General features: G+C 42.3%; 1 protein-coding gene across 8 annotated transcripts in view; it reads left to right on the top strand.

Annotated features, from left to right (window-relative positions):
* Positions 1 to 17,352, top strand: part of MFAP3L (microfibril associated protein 3 like) — a 40,608-nt gene that overhangs the window by 7,333 nt on the left and 15,923 nt on the right. For 3 of the 8 annotated variants that reach the window (XM_063723729.1, XM_054554715.2, XM_009240453.4), the window contains exons 2-3: positions 13,800 to 13,837; positions 13,919 to 14,230. The exons of 1 other annotated variant lie outside the window; for it this stretch is intronic. In XM_063723729.1, coding sequence (XP_063579799.1) covers positions 13,933 to 14,230 — 298 coding nt within the window. In that variant the 5' untranslated portion in view covers positions 13,800 to 13,837; positions 13,919 to 13,932. Of the gene's footprint in view, positions 1 to 12,238; positions 13,209 to 13,799; positions 14,231 to 14,858; positions 16,140 to 17,352 lie in introns of those variants that run through there. 4 more of the 8 variants (XM_063723728.1, XM_054554716.2, XM_054554718.2 and 1 more) reach the window with 4 other exon arrangements.

Raw genomic sequence — 17,352 nt, 5'->3', positions numbered from 1 at the left:
AGATACTGAAATATAATCCCAACCCCTTCCTTCCACTGGGGATTTGAGTTTGCTGATGGTGTGAAGAAGAGCATAAGGGAAGGGTTTGCTCCTTGAGGAAATAAATGGGTTAGAATAAAGTGCTCCAGAAGTGTCCACTTCTGGGACCCACCTAGTTCAGGTACAGGCTGAGACTAATTCAAATCATTCTCGTCGGTTTACGAAAGCAGGACCTCTTCTTAACAAGATAGGATGCATCTGTTCTCGAGTATCTACCTTTCATATGTGTGTATATATAGATGAGGTCTCGCTCTGTTGCCCAGGCTGGAGTACAGTGGCATGATCATGGCTCACTGTAGCCTCAAATTCCAGGGCTCAGGTGATCCTCCTACCTCAACCTTTGGAGTAGCTGGGATTACAGGCGCATGCCACCATGCCCAGCTAATTAATTTTTTTGTAGACATGAAGTCTTGCTGTGTTGCCCAGGCTGGTCTCAAACTCCTGGCCTCAAGCTATCTCCAGACTCAGCCTCCCAAAGTGCTGGGATTACAGACATGAGCCATTGTACCAGGCTGCATCTGTACCTTTCTGTTCCTTCTTGAAATTAGCAAGGGCTCTATGTTTGTGGCCGTAATGACCACCCTGAGGAGACCATCCAAATCCTTTCTTCTCCAAAGGCCAGACTCCCATGCAAGGAAGTAGATAGATACACAGCGACTGTGCTTAAAGATTCAAAACCCATTTTCCCTGGTCCTAGTCAGGGAAAGGTATTTGAGTGAAGACTAAGTTAGTGTTTGGCTCCCAGCACTTCCTGTTAGGTCTTTACTGCCCAGGATGGCTGTGGGTAGCATAAACTCTTTAGTAACCAGTGAGCATTCTTGCTTCTCAGCTGCTGTTACTGAGTTCATCTTGAAAATTGCTGCTTACCTGCTGAAGCTAGGCACTGGGCTTCACTGCCCCACCCCCGGCCAGGCATGCAATTCTGTCTGCCCACTCCCTGCCATTTCTGCTGGCAGCCCTACGTTGGCGGGAAGGTGTTTTTTGTTGTTGTTGTCGTTTTGTTTTTCTTCAAGGTTTGGACAATCCTAGATTACTTGGTCTTTGAGTCCAGCTCTGATTAGAACTTCTCAAAGGTAACCTGTTTTTCTCCATTTCAAAACACTTTTGAGGACCTTGAAATTCATTTCCAGAAAACATCTGAGTATTACCAATCCTTTGCCTTAATGGAGGCTGGTCATTTCTCATTGTGCCTCTGTACCCAGGACCTGCAGTGGACTCTTGATATCTTCTTGCCTTTGTAAGGCATCTCATCCCTACCTCCAAGTTATGGCCGCCTCTCCTCTTTTCACTGGGGTGTTAGTTCTTGTGCCTAAGTAGTGGATCAAATGTCCCAAAGTCCCCTTTATCGTTTCTCCTAAGACGCCCCAGAGGCCTTCATCTGAAATAGAATTTCTGAAGGAGTTCCCTGCTGTCCCAGAGCTCTCCAGACAGCCTTGCACAGCAGATCCACTGCATGACGCTTGCAAAAACCGGTGCCACCTAGGTTTTTATTACTTGCATGCCATGTTTCTTTCTACCCTTATTTGTCTAGACTAAACCATTACTCCTGCTAGGAGAACTGTCTGGTCTCCTTTTATTCATCCTTCAGGTCTTGGCCAACCCCAGGGAACATTCTGTTACCTTCCCAGCTTGGCCTCCTCTGAATTTCTATGGCATTTACCTAGTTTAGCGCATAATTGCATATTGCTTTGTATGCAGGTGTCACCAAGATTCTAAGCACCTTTGGGGTAAAGGCCTGGTCTTAAACTGTTTTTAATCCCCATAGTAATTGGTACTAAGTGGATAATAGTGGCCTCATAACTACTTTCAGTTCATTTAATTGATATGACTGGCTCCTAATTGTGTTTATCACTTAGATAAAGCTGACTGCCCAGCGGAGACATCACCTGGAAAGTGTGCGCAGCCTAACAGGGCCCCTTTCCATTGAAGCTGAGAGAAAAGCAAAGTGGAAACCACTGAATCCCTATTTTCAACTTTCTTCTGGTGATTTTATTTAATTGCAACAATTTGCCATGTTGTCACACTGAAAAACACTTAGGTGGAAGACTGATCTTAACCACTAAAGTCAGGAAGATTATTAAGATGGAATAAAATTCTGAAAAATATTGGTTTTATGAACAAAATTTTAAAATAATTAGCTACACTGTTATGAGGGTTGCCGAAGCTTTGGTGGGCACTCAGTGACCACTGTGTGCAGGTAACAGGAGCCCTGGACTGAGAGAAGATGTGGGCTCTGCAAGGGGCTTTTCCTGCAGCGTTGATGGCTTGGCCCTGGATTCTTACACTGTTGTGTGGGCAGAATCACAGGCCTGTCCCAGCCTTAGAGTGGTGCTGAGGCTCCAATGAGATAACATCTGTGGGGGTGTTTTGTAAACCATAAATGCTAGGTGAATTGTAAGGGAAGTTAGTTATCATAGCACTCTTAAGAATTAAATCCAGTAGGGTTTGAATTACAGGATCTCTTCTGATCTGTTTTTCACCGAGATCCAGTTCTTAGTGAAAGAGCCTATAATGACACTTTACATGGGAGATTCAGGGAAATGTTCATGATGCAATTCCACTTTGTGATAATGGGCTGGTAAAGAGGAAGGAGGAAATGCTATTTAACTACCCTCTCCAGTTATTGAGTGCATCTTTTCAAACAGATGAAATTTCATCCTGATGAAAGAGGAAACCGTAGGTGATCTAGTTCCTACGCTGTGAATTTGAATGGTCTTAATCAAACAACCACAGACACAGAAATGAGGGACTGTGCGACATTTTGAAATATAAATTAAGTAGGCGATTGCTTTTCACTTCAACAATAACAACAGCATACATTTCTGGCATCTCCGCCTCCTCTTCTGTGTTACCCTGAGCCTCTGTTCTCAGGCCTGTCTTTATCACCAACCTTTCAAATTCCACTGTAAGCAAATGATGCATTTCTGAGGACTGACTTAAAGAAATTTTGTTTTACTTAGTTCTGTGGTTAAAGAATAGACATTTTCCAAAACTGTCTAAGAAATGAATCTGTACCAAAGGCGAGCAATAAGTTAGTAATAGGTCTAACTTTGAGGGCATATAAGTAGAATAAATTCACTCCGCAGATATTCAAGTGTTTGCTTTGAGCAAAGTGTGTTTCTGAACAGTGGGGATACATCAGTAAACAGCGGCAACGACAGGAGCCCAGCCCTCTAGGAGCTCCCATCCTAATGGGGGCACAGTATGTAAATACGTAGTAGTTAATGCTCTAAAGACAAAGGCAGGGTCGAGGTAGGTAGAGCATGATGGGGTGGGCACTGTTTCAAATAGGTGACCAGGAAGGGCCTCGTTGGTTAAAGGCCTGAGGGTTCCAAAGGAAATGTTCCAAGTATCCCAGAACTCATTTCAGATGGTGGGAATAGTAAGTTCAAGGATGCCGGGGTTTACCCATTTCAGGATTAACAGAGCCCAGGGAGGCTGGTGGGGAGTGAGCGAGCGTAGTGAGGTTGGTTATGGAGGCTGTGAATCTGTCAGAGGCCTACTGTCAGGCCATAGCAAGGCTGCCTCTGGCTTTTACACTGAATGACGAACTGCTGGAAAAATGTACATTGTAATAATTTAACAATTTTAGCGTTTTATATTCATTATATTTTGAGACATTCTCCATGCACAGATCGTTACTAATCATTAAATAATAAAAGTAATGAATGCATGGTGCTAAGCACAATCAACAAATATTTGAATACCAACCCTTTTTTTAAATGGGACAATTTTGTTAATGATAAAAATTACATTCCCAAATTGCCAGAGTAGACTCAAGGCCTCTCTGCATTATCAAGTGAAATGAAGGTTTCAAAGCCCAAAGACATGGGCCTTGGTCAGACCCCCTGTGGAACAGCTCAGATTTACACAACCAGCAGTTCTTGGTCTGAACTTGTACAGAAATAGACTCTAGAACATGGACAAAGGTTGGGTCCATGGCATGACCACAGGCACTAAGTTCATTACCTACCCTTAGTCCAGGTAACAAGGTAAAAGTAGTGAGGCTCAGGCTTCACTCCAGCCTGCTCTGGAGGTGAAGTTGGAGGGAGAAACCTGCAGCTGTGCCCAAGAGGACCGGCCCGTCTTCCATATAGGAAGTCCTAGAGGAATCTGGGCTGATTCACATCTGCAGTGAGATGAGAGCATCTGGAGAGGGTATGAATGGGGGGCATCCTAATACTTTGAGAGCTTGAATCCATTTACTCCCTCATTTTATTGTCCAGAATGTAAGGGACACACAAGAAGTTGTCTTGCCTATGGAGAACAAGTTCTCACGGGCTGCGTGGTGCACAAGCTGTGTCTGTGGCCATCTGCCAAGTCACAAATGACTTGGCCATCACAGTGCTTTGCCCCAGTTGTATTTACTGCAATGGAATTTTTAGCAATGCACCAAGAACTCTCTTGTTCTTTCGCTTTTCTCTTTACCCCTCACCGTTTCTTCCCTTTTCCAGCCCCAGTCTTACTCCTGGTTGTCATGATCATACTATGATAGGTTTGGAAAGAACCTAAGAGATGGGTCTGAAGCTCGGAGAGATCAGCTGACTCCCAGGCGTCATCTCCTAGTAAATAAAAAATGGAGGAAAGGAGTAAGTATCCTCACTCCCAGCTTGTGGGTCTTAATCCTAAAATTCTAAACTCGTCTGCTCTTCACACGTCACCCCAGAATTTCTGTTCTTGACCTTAACCTCAGAGCCCAACCCATCTCTTATCCCAGGCACCGGATCCTATCCATTTGCTGTATTATAATCTCAGCTCCACGGCTGCAGGGAGACCTGCAGTGAATTCTTCACACTGGCTGTCGCTAAGAACACTCGATGTGTTTCTGTTAGAAGTTATTCTGTGTCTCGGTTGGGTACTATTAATACTATCCTTCAGGCTCATCGTGAGTTAAGTAGCTTTATTATGAGCTGTGTCCCACCACAAAATAATTAACCACCCTTTGTAAGATTGTATGTGAAATTACCCTCCCAGTTCCAGAAAAGGGAGTTTGTTTGGCCAGTTGGGAAGCCTTGTGTGCACAATCAAATGTGAGGGAGACGTAGGAATTGAGAAAGGCACTTTCATTATCAAGGCCTTAAGGGTTTGCAAAGGATCCAGAATTAGCAAGAAAATGTAAACTCACAATTATTTCAGGTCCTGAGTCATATTAGGAAAGCATATTAAGAAGATTGCCCTCTGATTTATAGACAGTGTGCTCTGTGGGCTGAGAGAGGACGGGGTTTGCTTCCTCCATCCAGGCAGAGCGCGCACAGCCTGGACTTGTGGGCAGGCAGCCAGGGATCACCACCTCCATAAAGCACCTCCCTGATACATGGCATCTTCTAGCCATTTTTCTAGCCAAAAAAGAGTTCTGACTCACTGATGTGTCCAGGCTTCCAGACATGCATCAGCTCCTGCCTGGTTTCACTGTGAATATAGGAGCTTCACACTAAATACATCAGGAACTTCTTGGAAAATGGGCTTGAGATCAAATAAAAACAATTGAAAGCTGGCAGAAGTAGTGCCATCTACAGATTAGCAGGTGACATAAATTCATTGGACTAGAATGAAAATTCGAATCTCTACATGCATCCTCCAAATGAGTAGAAGAATGTTTTGAAAGGACATGATTTTTTAAAGGGGGGAAATGTTGCAACAATATTCTAATGAAAAGAAAGCAGCTAGAGATGCTTCTGTACCAGCTTAGGTTGAATATAGACTCTAATAAGGACGGTGTCAGAGATCAAAGAAAGATGTGAATACAGCATTGTAACCCTCTGATGTGCACTGTGATCCGTTTTAGGGATTGGCCTGGCAGCATAAAGGCCCCATGCATCAGTGTGTCTGTCCCATTTCTATTCAGTTTCCAGATTTGGCTAATTCCTTGGATCATCAGATTTCTGGAGAAATGTCTCTCTGATCAATTAAGGATGACCCAATTAATATGATGAGCCATGATGGTGCCACTGCACTCCAGCCTGGATAACAGTGAGATGCCATCTTAATACACGAATGAATGAATAAGAATAAGAATTTGACATTATGTGCTCAAACATCAATAAACTCTTCTAAATGGTATACCTGTGATTAGAATAGCCTTCATTGCATGTTTCAAGTGCTAGAACAATTTAATAATTGGCTTTATGGAACCAAGAAAACAATCCCAGGTCTGATCTGAGATTATGATTAGCAGTCATGGTCTTTTTATTTTGGTTCTAAGCCACTAAATTAATTGCATGACCGTATGCAATACCATACCTTCTCTAGGCCTCCATTTTTTAGAGTAAAGAAAAACGTTTGTGAAAATATATCCAAGTTTTTCCAAGTCTAATGTTCTAGTTCTGAGAAGAGATGTGTAGACCTCTTTTTATCTTGCTTGATAATTATATAGCTATAGAGAACAACCTTTAATGTAATTTTTTCCCTCCTCCTTTATAAGGGTTTGTGGTTCTCTTTTTCTCTTTAAAAGACTGTAGTAAAGGTCCCTTGAGTGTCTCCCTTCTGATGATCAGGCTTAACCAACATTTATGTTTAGTAGGATGTCAACAGTATCTCATCTCCATATTAGAGTGATTTTTTAAAATAATGATTTGATGACCCTGGGCAATTTAAACAGTATATTTCTGAGAGCTTTATTTTGTGTTATTTTTACTTTTAATCAGAAAAACATACCATGTGAACAAAGTGTGGCGATTCAAGAATGGTTTCTTAATATTATGCCCCATTAAAAATAAAGTTTTATGAAGATGGCATCTCTGGGCCTATAGTTTGTTTTTAAGTTTGAAAAACAGTGATTTAACACAGATCAGTTTTTGAAAAAGTACATGCCTTCTGTGTATCAAAAAAAAAATAACAGCATAAAATAAAATTCTGTAGAGGCCAAACGTTGGTGTAGTTGGAGGAGTAACGTCGTACCCCTCTTAGTTGTTCCATGGGCTTAAACAGCTCATCTGGTGGCTGTTCACAGCAATCCAGCAAGTCTGGGTGTATATTTAGTTCTACCCATTAAGTAGCTGGAAATTATCCTAACACTACACAATTAATAAGTGCGTGTTGTACCAAGAATGCCATGAGGTCTCTCCTGAGTCTCATTTTCCTCCTAAGGGCCAAATACTTTAAAAAGACAGGCTCTAATTCTTCTCATGGTGTGCTGCTGTATGGCTCTTAATTTGTGAGTTTTTATATGTAAATGTCATGACTGTGGCTTGTCATCACAACACCGTCCATCAGCCAGGGGTACAGAGAGAGGAGATGGTGAAGCTAGGAGGAGCAGTGAGGAACCAGGCGGGAGTGACTGTGTACTCTGCCAGGTCACTGCTAGCAGACAGGCCCTCATCCAAGAGTGGCAGCAGAGTGCAGAGTGCTGCCCAGGGGAGTGGTTTGTTGAATTTCTTAATTTGTGTATTCCACTGACAGTGCCAGCCACTGGTTTTTAGTAAATGAGAAACTTCCTTCCTAAGAGCTGTCTGTATAATCATAGGTGCCACTGGTCAGGAGGTCTTGTACTACTTCAACCTGCTATCAGATAGTCATTCTGTACATTCTAATTCCTGTACCTCTCTGCATCTGCTCACTTCGTTCCTTCCCCACTGCTTTTGTTTCAGACCCCTGTTCACTTCCTTCCTGGATATTGTATAATACTAGTCTCCTAGCCAGCTCTACATTGCAGCCATACGAGGATCAAGCTGATCTTTGTAAACACAGAACTAGCCCTGTCACTTCTCCTTTTCAAAACCTGTGAGTGCCCCCATCCTTGGCATTGCATACTATCCGGTCATTTTCTAGGCCAGCCTGCCTTTCCAGCCTACTTCCCCCTCCTCTGTTCTTGCACACACTACCTGGCCATCAGTGCCTAATGACAGACATTTCCCCAGGTTCTCTGTAATCACTGTTTCTTTCAATATTCTATTCCTCTTTGGGTCAGCTTCTCTCCCGTGGTCCACTTGGGTACTTCTTTAAAGAATCACTTTGAGAAAATTCTTCCTGGCTCATCCAAACTATTAATACTTCGATCTCTTGTCTGGTGCCCCAGTGGATCTTTGACACCCGGTGATGGGCAGCTGTCACACTGTCCTGTAACTGTTGATATATGTTCTTGTGTCCCCTGCCGGATTCTGACAAGAGGGGAAAGGCCTGAGTCTCACCTCTGTGCACCTCAACCCCTGGCAGTGCGCCCAGCACAGGTCATTTCTCAGGTAATGCATATCGATTTGGATTGAACTGATCCCCTTTAGATGCTTCTAAAAGTAACCTAAAAGCAATGCCCTTTCATACTTTCCTGGGATTATCACATTTGCCATCTGAATTAGGTATTACCTTTGTGTGATTAGAGGCATCAAGAATCTCTGTACAGAAATAGACTCTAGAACATGGACAAGAAAGGGCAATATGAATCTCTGTAATAGGACTTTGGGCATTGAGATAAGACTTAACTGATTTATCACATAAATGATTTGACTCTGGACTGCAGTAATTGCTAAAGGAACATTCTTGTTCCATAGATTTCTTGGCCCTTGACTTTAGATTCCCATATGCATCTGTTTGTTTTCATGCTGCTAATAAAGACATACCTGAGACTGGGTAATTTATAAAGCAAAGAGGTCTAATTGATTCACAGTTCCACATGGCTGGGGAGGCCTCACAATCATGGTGGAAGGCAAAGGAGAAGCAAAGGCACGTCTTACACGGCGGCAGGCAAGAAAAGAGCTTGTGCAGGAGAACTCCCATTTATAAAACCATTAGATCTCATGAGACTTACTACCACAAGAACAATATGGTGGAAACCACCCCCATGATTCAGTTATCTCCACTTGGCCCCACCCTTGACACATGGGGTTTATTACAATTCAAGGTGAGATTTGGGTGGGAACACAGCCAAACCATATCACCATAGTTTATATTCAGAGATCACCCTAATTACCTAAAATTCAGTATAGTTGATGCCTGAGCAACATGGGTTAGGGGCACCCACCACTGCCCCCCATGCAGTGGGAAATCTGTGTATAATTTTTGACTCCCCAGAACTTAACTACTAATAGCCGGTTGTTGACCAGAAGCCTTTCTGATGACATGAACAGCTCATTAACACATATTTTGTATGCTATGTATATTATATACCATATTCCTACAATAAAGGAAGCTAGAGAAAATACTGTTATTAAGAAAATCTTAAGAAGGAGAAAATATATTTGCCGTTCACTAAGGGGAAGTGGATCATCGTAAATGTCTTCAGCTTTGCCATCTTCAAGTTGAGTAGACTGGGGCGGGGGGAGGGGCTGGTCTTGCTGTCTCATAGGTGGTGGATGTGGAAGAGGGGGAAGGAGAGGCAGGCACACTCAGTGTAACTTCTGTTAAAAAAGAAAAAACCTACATATAAGTGGACCGAGTGGTTCAGACCCATGCTGTTCAAGAGACTCTATGCTGATCCTGAAAGATGTTAGGTGGGATAGAATGGGCCAGTGAGAATTTTATTCTCATTTTTTTTTAATCGCAAAAGAAAATATTTTTAATTTTTGTTTAAAAAAGACATGGATATTTTGAATTCATTATGATATATGGGAAAGGAAGTGGCAGAAACTTATTCATAACTCAAATGGCTTGAGTTGACTACCAGTTTTGAAAAGTTAGTATTCATGTCTTAATGAGTATTTTAGTGCCACTTTCCAATTCATATGAAATGGGGCTTCCCTCTCCATGCTTCATGAGTATAACCCTATGAAGAATGTGTTTTCATCCAGAAGACAGCTTATGTGCCTGTGGCATCATTCCCATGCAAATTAAAATAGGGGTAACTCTCAGTAGGTGTTGCAACAAAATCCAGTTGTATCACTCTACAAATTATTCATCAGAGTAGTTGGGGCAATACCCTAATTGACTCTGCCAAGAAAAAACAATAATATTCGTTTAGTACAAAACACTCCTTACACAAGAGGTCCTTTTCCTTCTAGCTCCAGAAATACATGGGCAACAGTCTTATTGATTATAGGTGGAAAAAGAAGAAATAGGACTGAACAAAGCATTTTATTAAACATTTTTAGATAAAATGCAATGGCTGGGAGGTAGGGAAGGGGTCAAAATAAAGAACATTTGATATTTGCTAAATATTTCTCTTTTGTTCTATTTATAGAAAATAAAGTAGTCTATCAAAGTTTTCCCAAAGATTATGAGGTTTAACAACTTGTCCATTGTAGCTTTTGTTAAGCCCTGGTTTTGAAAGCTGTGGTCTTTGTTCTTGTATTTTGAAGGACTGCATTTTAAGCTGCTGGATTATAGTACTTAGGGTTTACTCTTTGCTGGCTCAAATCCCTTTCACAATGTTAGATTGTTATTTTACTCTTTGCTGGCTCAAATGTCTTTCACAATGTTAGATTGTTATCAGCTAAACTTTTTTTTTTTTTTTTTTTTGGGACAGCATCTCGCTCTGTCACCCAGGCTGGAGTGCAGTGATGCCATCTCGGCTCACTGCAACCTCCGCCTCCCGGGTTCAGGTGATTCTCCTGCCCCAGCCTCTCAAGTAGCTGGGACTACAGGAGCATACCACCATGCCCGGCTAAGTTTTCTATTTTTAGTAGAGATGAGGTTTCACCATATTGGCCAGGCTGGTCTCGAACTCCTGACCTCATGATCCATCTGCCTCAGCCTCCCAAAGTGCTAGGATTACAGGCGTGAGCCACCATGTCCAGCTCAACTAAACTTTTCATGGTGCTGTCTGTAAGATCCTAATCCAACAAGCTGAAAAGGTACATTTGCAGGATATTTTGCCAGCGTCCAGAGTCACGTGACATCTTATGTTCTTCAGGCAACACATTGTAATTTGTTCTTAAATAATTGCCTTTGGATTACATATAAGCATGGCTTCATACAGCAAGTGTGTAAACATGATTATGGGGGCCTAGCAATAAGGAAATCCTACTGAACTATATGTGCAAGTTTTTGCTATCCAGGAGCTGTCCTTGTAATCGAGAAGGAATTTACTCAAAACAGAAAAGTACAAGATCATACACCAGGGAGCAGTGTCAAGTTTGGTAGGTGCACATGCCATGGGGTGATGAGAAGGACTAGAAGTTTCTACCCTGTGAGCCATGGGACTCGCAGAAAGGGAAGGGCAGAAGAAGGCCAGGATGCTGGATGGGCAGTCAACAAACATCATCTCTAGGTGGCACCCAAGCTGTTCGGTGCCCCTCCTTCCTACCCAACTCTAAGCCCATAGCACCTAGAGAACATATTGAAGTTATCTGTATGTCTTTCCCCTACTAGACTGTGAGTGGACATGGTCTGTGGTTTATTGAGCTTTGTAGCACTTCCCATCCCCTAAATCCTGGCAGTGTGCCCAGCACATAATAAATACCTTTTGAAAAATCTGAAGTGAAAGAGTAAATTGAGAGTAAATTCTTACTAAAACTATTAATTCATTAGTGTTAATTCAGTGCTTACTTTGAATCAGTTTTCACAGAATTTTAGAGTAAAACGCTTTGATACAAACAACCTGTAAATGATGCATTATGTCTTCTGTACCTTAGTGACTTTTCCAGATGGGAGAGGATGGGAGTAAAAATGAGGAAGAGGGAAAACATTTTGCTAACTGAAATCCCTGCATAAAATGAAAGTCTCTGCTTCTGTATCTCGTAAGGTCTCTAACGGAACTAGATTCCATTTCAGAACAGTTGCTGTGTTTCTAGCCCAAAGCACCTACTGACATTATTAAAATATAATAGCACAGCAGTATCCCCTTCTCTTTACTCTGCTAGCACAATGTGTTTGAACGTAGAAAGCCAAATGTGGAGAGCCTCTGTTTGAAAACAGCTCTTGAGATACACACTTTAAAATTCAGTTTGATTTTCCATTTGTGGCATTCTCTTTAATTGGGGGGAAAAGTTATATTTACCACCCATATTTATTAAAACCCATCTCCCAACCTGTCTTGTCTCTGATTCTCCCCCGTGGTATTTAGCCAGGCATCTGCTATGGCTCGGGCAGCAGGGAGTCAATAATGAGTGACCCAGCCCCTGCCCTCAACATGCTCACCACAGAATACACCTAAGGGGGTAGCTCATGCATTCTCAGACTTGAGCCCCTGCAAAGGACCCAGTGCTGAAAGTCATTTATAGTTATTTATAATTTATAATAACTTTTTAAACAAAACTCAAGATCTGGCTTTTAGAACACATAACTTAAAAATAGATTTGAGAAGCATAATTTCAATAAAGGATGCTTTATACATTGTGCTAATAATTCTTGTTTATCAAGGCAGCAGTACATAGGTGTTTGGTATACATTTGATTTTGAATCCTTATAATTGTCTTGTACTTGCCCAAGACACACAGCCAGCGAAGGTGGTTATGTCCAGAATCCTGGCCTGGTCTCTCTCAAACCTGAGGCCATGCTCTTCACAGCTGTTCTGTATTGAATAGGTCAGCTTTCCAACCACAAAGGAAACCACAAGTTTAGCCAAGTAAAGAAAGACATTTGCAAAGTCATGGCAGGGTGTCTATCATGCCATTGCAGTCTGTGCTATCTCCCTTCGCCACAGGGTTTCAGCTGGTGGCGTAATGTGTTGGCTTCCTAGGGCAGGAAAGCACTCCAGTTTAGTGGGGTTTATGGAAATCTATGGCAAAACAAAACTCTTTTCTCTCCTACTGAAAAAAATATGATCTGAAACTAATTTATCATCACCAGGTAACCCTTCAGTGTTGTTGTAGGCAGAATTGAAATAATAACTTCTGCCTTTGAAGAAGGCGTGACTATAGGATTAGAATTAAATGGAGGATAGAGGACTAGGTGAAGGTTAGATCTTTGGACATAGAAGTGCAGCCAACCGTAATGTCTGGTGATGTTCCCCAGCCCGTGGGAGGCAGATGAGATTGAAACCAGGGTGTACATGAGTGACCTGGAGCCCATAAGTAACAGTAACACAGAGCAGAGAGTGCTAGATGAGGTGGAGCTCAGAGGAGCATGGGAAGTTGAATGAGACAGTAAGGAGCATTCTGGAAACTGTAATGGGGAGTTAGGAGAATGCCAGAGTGATTCTGATGCAGTCCTTCCAAATGCCGGCAGAGCCCAAGCTGTGACCAGTGACGTAGACTGGAAGTCACGTTTACTGGGAGAGAAGAGGTTAAGGAACACCCAGGTGAACAATTAGGTCCTCCACAATGAAGACAGGTAATGTGGAGGAAAGAGAGCTTGTCATGGTAAGTGAAAGCAGCCTGAATCCATTTTTGAGCTCTACGAAGTAATATATAAATTTAATATAAGAAATATTTGTTCCTATAAAAACTATATGTTTTGATAGCAAAAAAAAATTATGATTTCTGTGAAAAATATAATTCACATCCGGAACATCTTATGATTGTGTTTTGTTTAAGAAGTATGTAGGTTTGGCTGGGTGCGGTGGCTCACACCTGTAATCCCAGCACTTTGAGAGGCCAAGGTGGGTGGATCACCTGAGGTCAGGAGTTCGAGACCAGCCTGGCCAACACGGTGAAACCTCATCTCTACTAAAAATACAAAAATTAGCCAGACATGTTGGTGGGTGTCTGTAATCTCAGCTACTTGGGAGCGGAGGCAGGAGAATCACTTAAACTTAGGAGATGGAGATTGCAGTGAGCCAAGATTGCCCCACTGCACTCTAGCCTGGGCGACAGAGCGAGACTCCATCTCAAAAAAAAAAAAAAAAAGTATGTAGATGTTTGTATTTTAGCTGCATTGCTAACCATTTATAGTGTTTTGAATGTATGAATGCTAATGTTTATGTGTATATATTTTTGTTTTCTTAAAAACAGGTTCTTGCTCAAGTACCAACTCTATGGACCCAGGACAGGTTTGTCCCATGACCTGCTGTGAACAGTGTGTTGTCTGATAGAAGATTCGGTTGGCAAACCATCTCTCTATTGCCTTACAGAGCAAGCAAAGAAGATGGATCGATTGAAGAGCCATCTGACTGTGTGCTTTCTACCTTCTGTGCCCTTTTTAATCCTAGTATCCACTCTAGCCACCGCTAAGAGTGTGACTAACAGCACTTTAAATGGCACTAACGTGGTCTTGGGCTCTGTGCCCGTAATCATTGCCAGAACTGACCATATCATAGTCAAGGAAGGGAACAGTGCCTTGATTAATTGTAGTGTTTATGGCATCCCTGACCCACAGTTCAAGTGGTATAATTCCATTGGCAAGCTGCTGAAAGAAGAAGAGGATGAGAAGGAGAGAGGAGGAGGTAGGCTTTAAAGTTGTATCAAATGTCATAATAAAATATAAACAGGAGCTTTGGAGCCAGCACCTGTGATGTTAGTTCTTCTCATGCAAATGATTTAAAGATCTCATCTTGTCTTGTTTTTCTAAGGCAGGAGAGAATATATATCCTTAAGGATTCAAAGAAGCAATTAATTCATTCTTTTCACTCATTGACACAGAAGACAAAGGACAAACACAGAAGTCTTTTAAAAGGCTTCTTGGAATTTTGTAATATAATACATCCAATACATTATAGAGACAAATGTAAAATGGATTTTCCTAAATAATATATTCAATTTTTAAGAGAGTTTTGTTTTCTTTCATGGAGATGGCTGGAATAAACAATATAGCCGTTGTTTATCATTAAATGTCCATTTAATTCATTGGCCGTTGATTTAAAGACCACACTTCTGAAAAGAAACCTCAGTGCAAGTCTCAGCCACTGGCTGGGATTCCTGGAGACCTGGCTGCAGTTTCTAGGCTGAGGCAGGGAGGGAGGGAGGATGCAATAACAAGGAAGGATGTGGGACAACAGGAGACTGCTTGGTTTTTAATAAATGCATTTCTGACCAAAAAGTGTGAATCACCTCACTCCGGGAAAGACTAGCCAGAGAGAGGATTGGGTCTTCGGAAATCAGTGCATTTCTTGTTTTAGATGCGAGAAGTAATTGTCTGAAAACCCAATCCTGGTCAGATTGACCAGAAGGAGTTAATCTGCTTTCCTAGGCATTTACTGTGTGAAGTAGAGGGGTTGGGGTGGGGGAGTGAAAAGATCATTGTTCTGAAGTAGCAGCTTATTAGTTTCTTCCATTCACGTTGCCGTCCTGTTCCACAATTCTTTAACCAATGAGCAATCCCCAGAAGAGTTTCTGCTCCAGGAAAACCTACATTTTAATCTCTTTCCCTCACTTTATCTTAATTGCCCTGAAAAAAGAATAGAGGCTAATGCTGTATATCTCCTTAGGAGCTAAGTGAATGGAGTTTTCTTGCAGTTGCCTACTTCTGGTTCACAGCTGTGTTCCGAATGGTTAAGGCTGCTAGCCGTCTAATTGGCCAGGATGTGGGGTTTGCTGTAGTGCTGTCACTTACATTACTTTTGGTTAGCCAGTCAAGGTTGTAGAGCATTATAAAGCTTCTTCCTTTAAGTCAAAATATTACATATTATGAATCATGTTTAACCTAGGAGAGTTGAACTTTTACCCACCAAGAGGAATTGTGGGACCATAGCAAAGTTAAATTAGAAGGCACCTTGGAGACATTATAGTTCAAATGCACATTTACTGAAATTTGCCCGAAGTCCTGCAATTATTAAGTGGCTATGACTAAGCCTGTAATCCTAGCACTTTGGGAGGCCAAGGCGGGCAGATCACCTGAGATCCAGAGTTTGAGACCAGCCTGGCCAACATGGTAAAACCCCATCTCTACTAAAAATACAAAAATTAGCCGGGCATGGTGGCACGTGCCTGTAATTCCAGCTACTCAGGAGGCCGAGGCAGAATAATCTCTTGAACCCAGGAGGCGGGCGTTGCAGTGAGCAGAGATCACACCACTGCACTACAGCCTGGGCGACAGAGTGAGACTCTGTCTCAATTTAAAAAAGTGGCCATAACAAGAACCTTTACTACTGACAGTGGAAAGATGAGGGAACACAACCCCTAGCCCACACTGGTTTTGGTTCCTACAGCCACTTCCTCCAGGACAAGTCAGAAGGCAGTGACGTCACACTTGTGAATGGAGGGCAATAGCCATGGTAACAAAGACACTGCAGGCCAGGTACCTTAGCAGGTCTTTCTGCAGGGCTGAGCCATCGCTAGGGAACCCAGGGTGACTGAATCAAAGGGAAGAAAGACCCAAGACCGGAATCTCCCTTTTACATGGACCCTGAAGCAAAGGTTATCCCTGGGTATTAAAAAGCTGGGTTGGGGCACTGAACTCCTCAGTCCTAGAGAGGAAGAGAACTGTGGGAACAGCATAGTGCTGGGGCCTGAATTTCAGTTCCAACATTTTGAGGATTATCCCAAAGTGTAGTATCTTACTGCGTCTGAGATACATATGTGGTATCTTAGCGAAAAGGTCCTTGTAACTGCTGACTCAGCGTTGGCAAGCTGACTCTGCACCGTTCCTCCTTCATCTGTGTATTGAGGGCATTGAACTAGTTGGTAGTTATATTTGGCTCCATTTTCTTTTGTTTGTGGGTGCTAAGATGGACTATAGTAGTAGCCTGTCAGTAGACCCCAAGCTAGTGGCCGCCAGTCAAAAGCCTTTGCTACAGAGAACTGCTCCATCAGAATTCAGCACTCTGGTTGTAGCCAGCAGCCTTGCTGATAAATCAGTTAGCTATTTTAAATCTCTTTAAAACTTTCAAGTTTTAAAAAGAACTTGTGATACTAGTACTTGATGTTCCAGCTCAGCTTTTGTAATTACAATGCATGGTGGTAATTTCAGAGCATAAGCAACATGGGATAATATACAAAGCAGTGTACCTAACAACAAAGCAATACACAGAAAACAACAGAAACGAGAGATTCTTGCTCATAAAATATCAGAATCTGAGAGCTGGAATGGCCTATTGGTAAACCCATAGTCTTTAACTTTTCATTTTTGGTGGGGGAAATGTCCATATTATAACATGGACATAGATTTCCATTTTCAGGCCAATAGGCTAGAAGTTTATATGGAGCGGTGTTTTTTTGTGTTTTGTTTTTTGGTTTTTTTTAAATCAACAAAGAGTTGATTGAATATAGTATGAAAAATACTAGGCCAAGCGCGTGGCTCATGCCTGTAATCCCAGCACTTTGTGAGGCCGAGGTGGGTGGATCACGAGGTCAGGAGATTGAGACCATCCTGGCCAACATGGTGAAACCCTGTCTCTGCTAAAAATACAAAAATTAGCTGGTCATGGCGGTGCATATCTGTAATCCCAGCTACTCAGGAGGCTGAGGCAGGAGAATCGCTTGAACCTGGGAGGCAGAGGTTGCAGTGAGCTGAGATCGCACCACTGCACTCGAGCCTGGTGACAGAGCGAGACTCTGTCTGAAAAAAACAAAAAAAAAGAAAAATGATACTAATATCCTAGAACCTTACCTAGGTACACTAAGACTACTG

This window comes from Pongo abelii, chromosome 3 (genome assembly GCF_028885655.2).
Source record: "Pongo abelii isolate AG06213 chromosome 3, NHGRI_mPonAbe1-v2.0_pri, whole genome shotgun sequence".
NCBI classification, from domain to species: domain Eukaryota; kingdom Metazoa; phylum Chordata; class Mammalia; order Primates; family Hominidae; genus Pongo; species Pongo abelii.
Note: the sequence above shows the minus strand (reverse complement) of the source record. Positions and strands in the feature narration are given on the sequence as shown.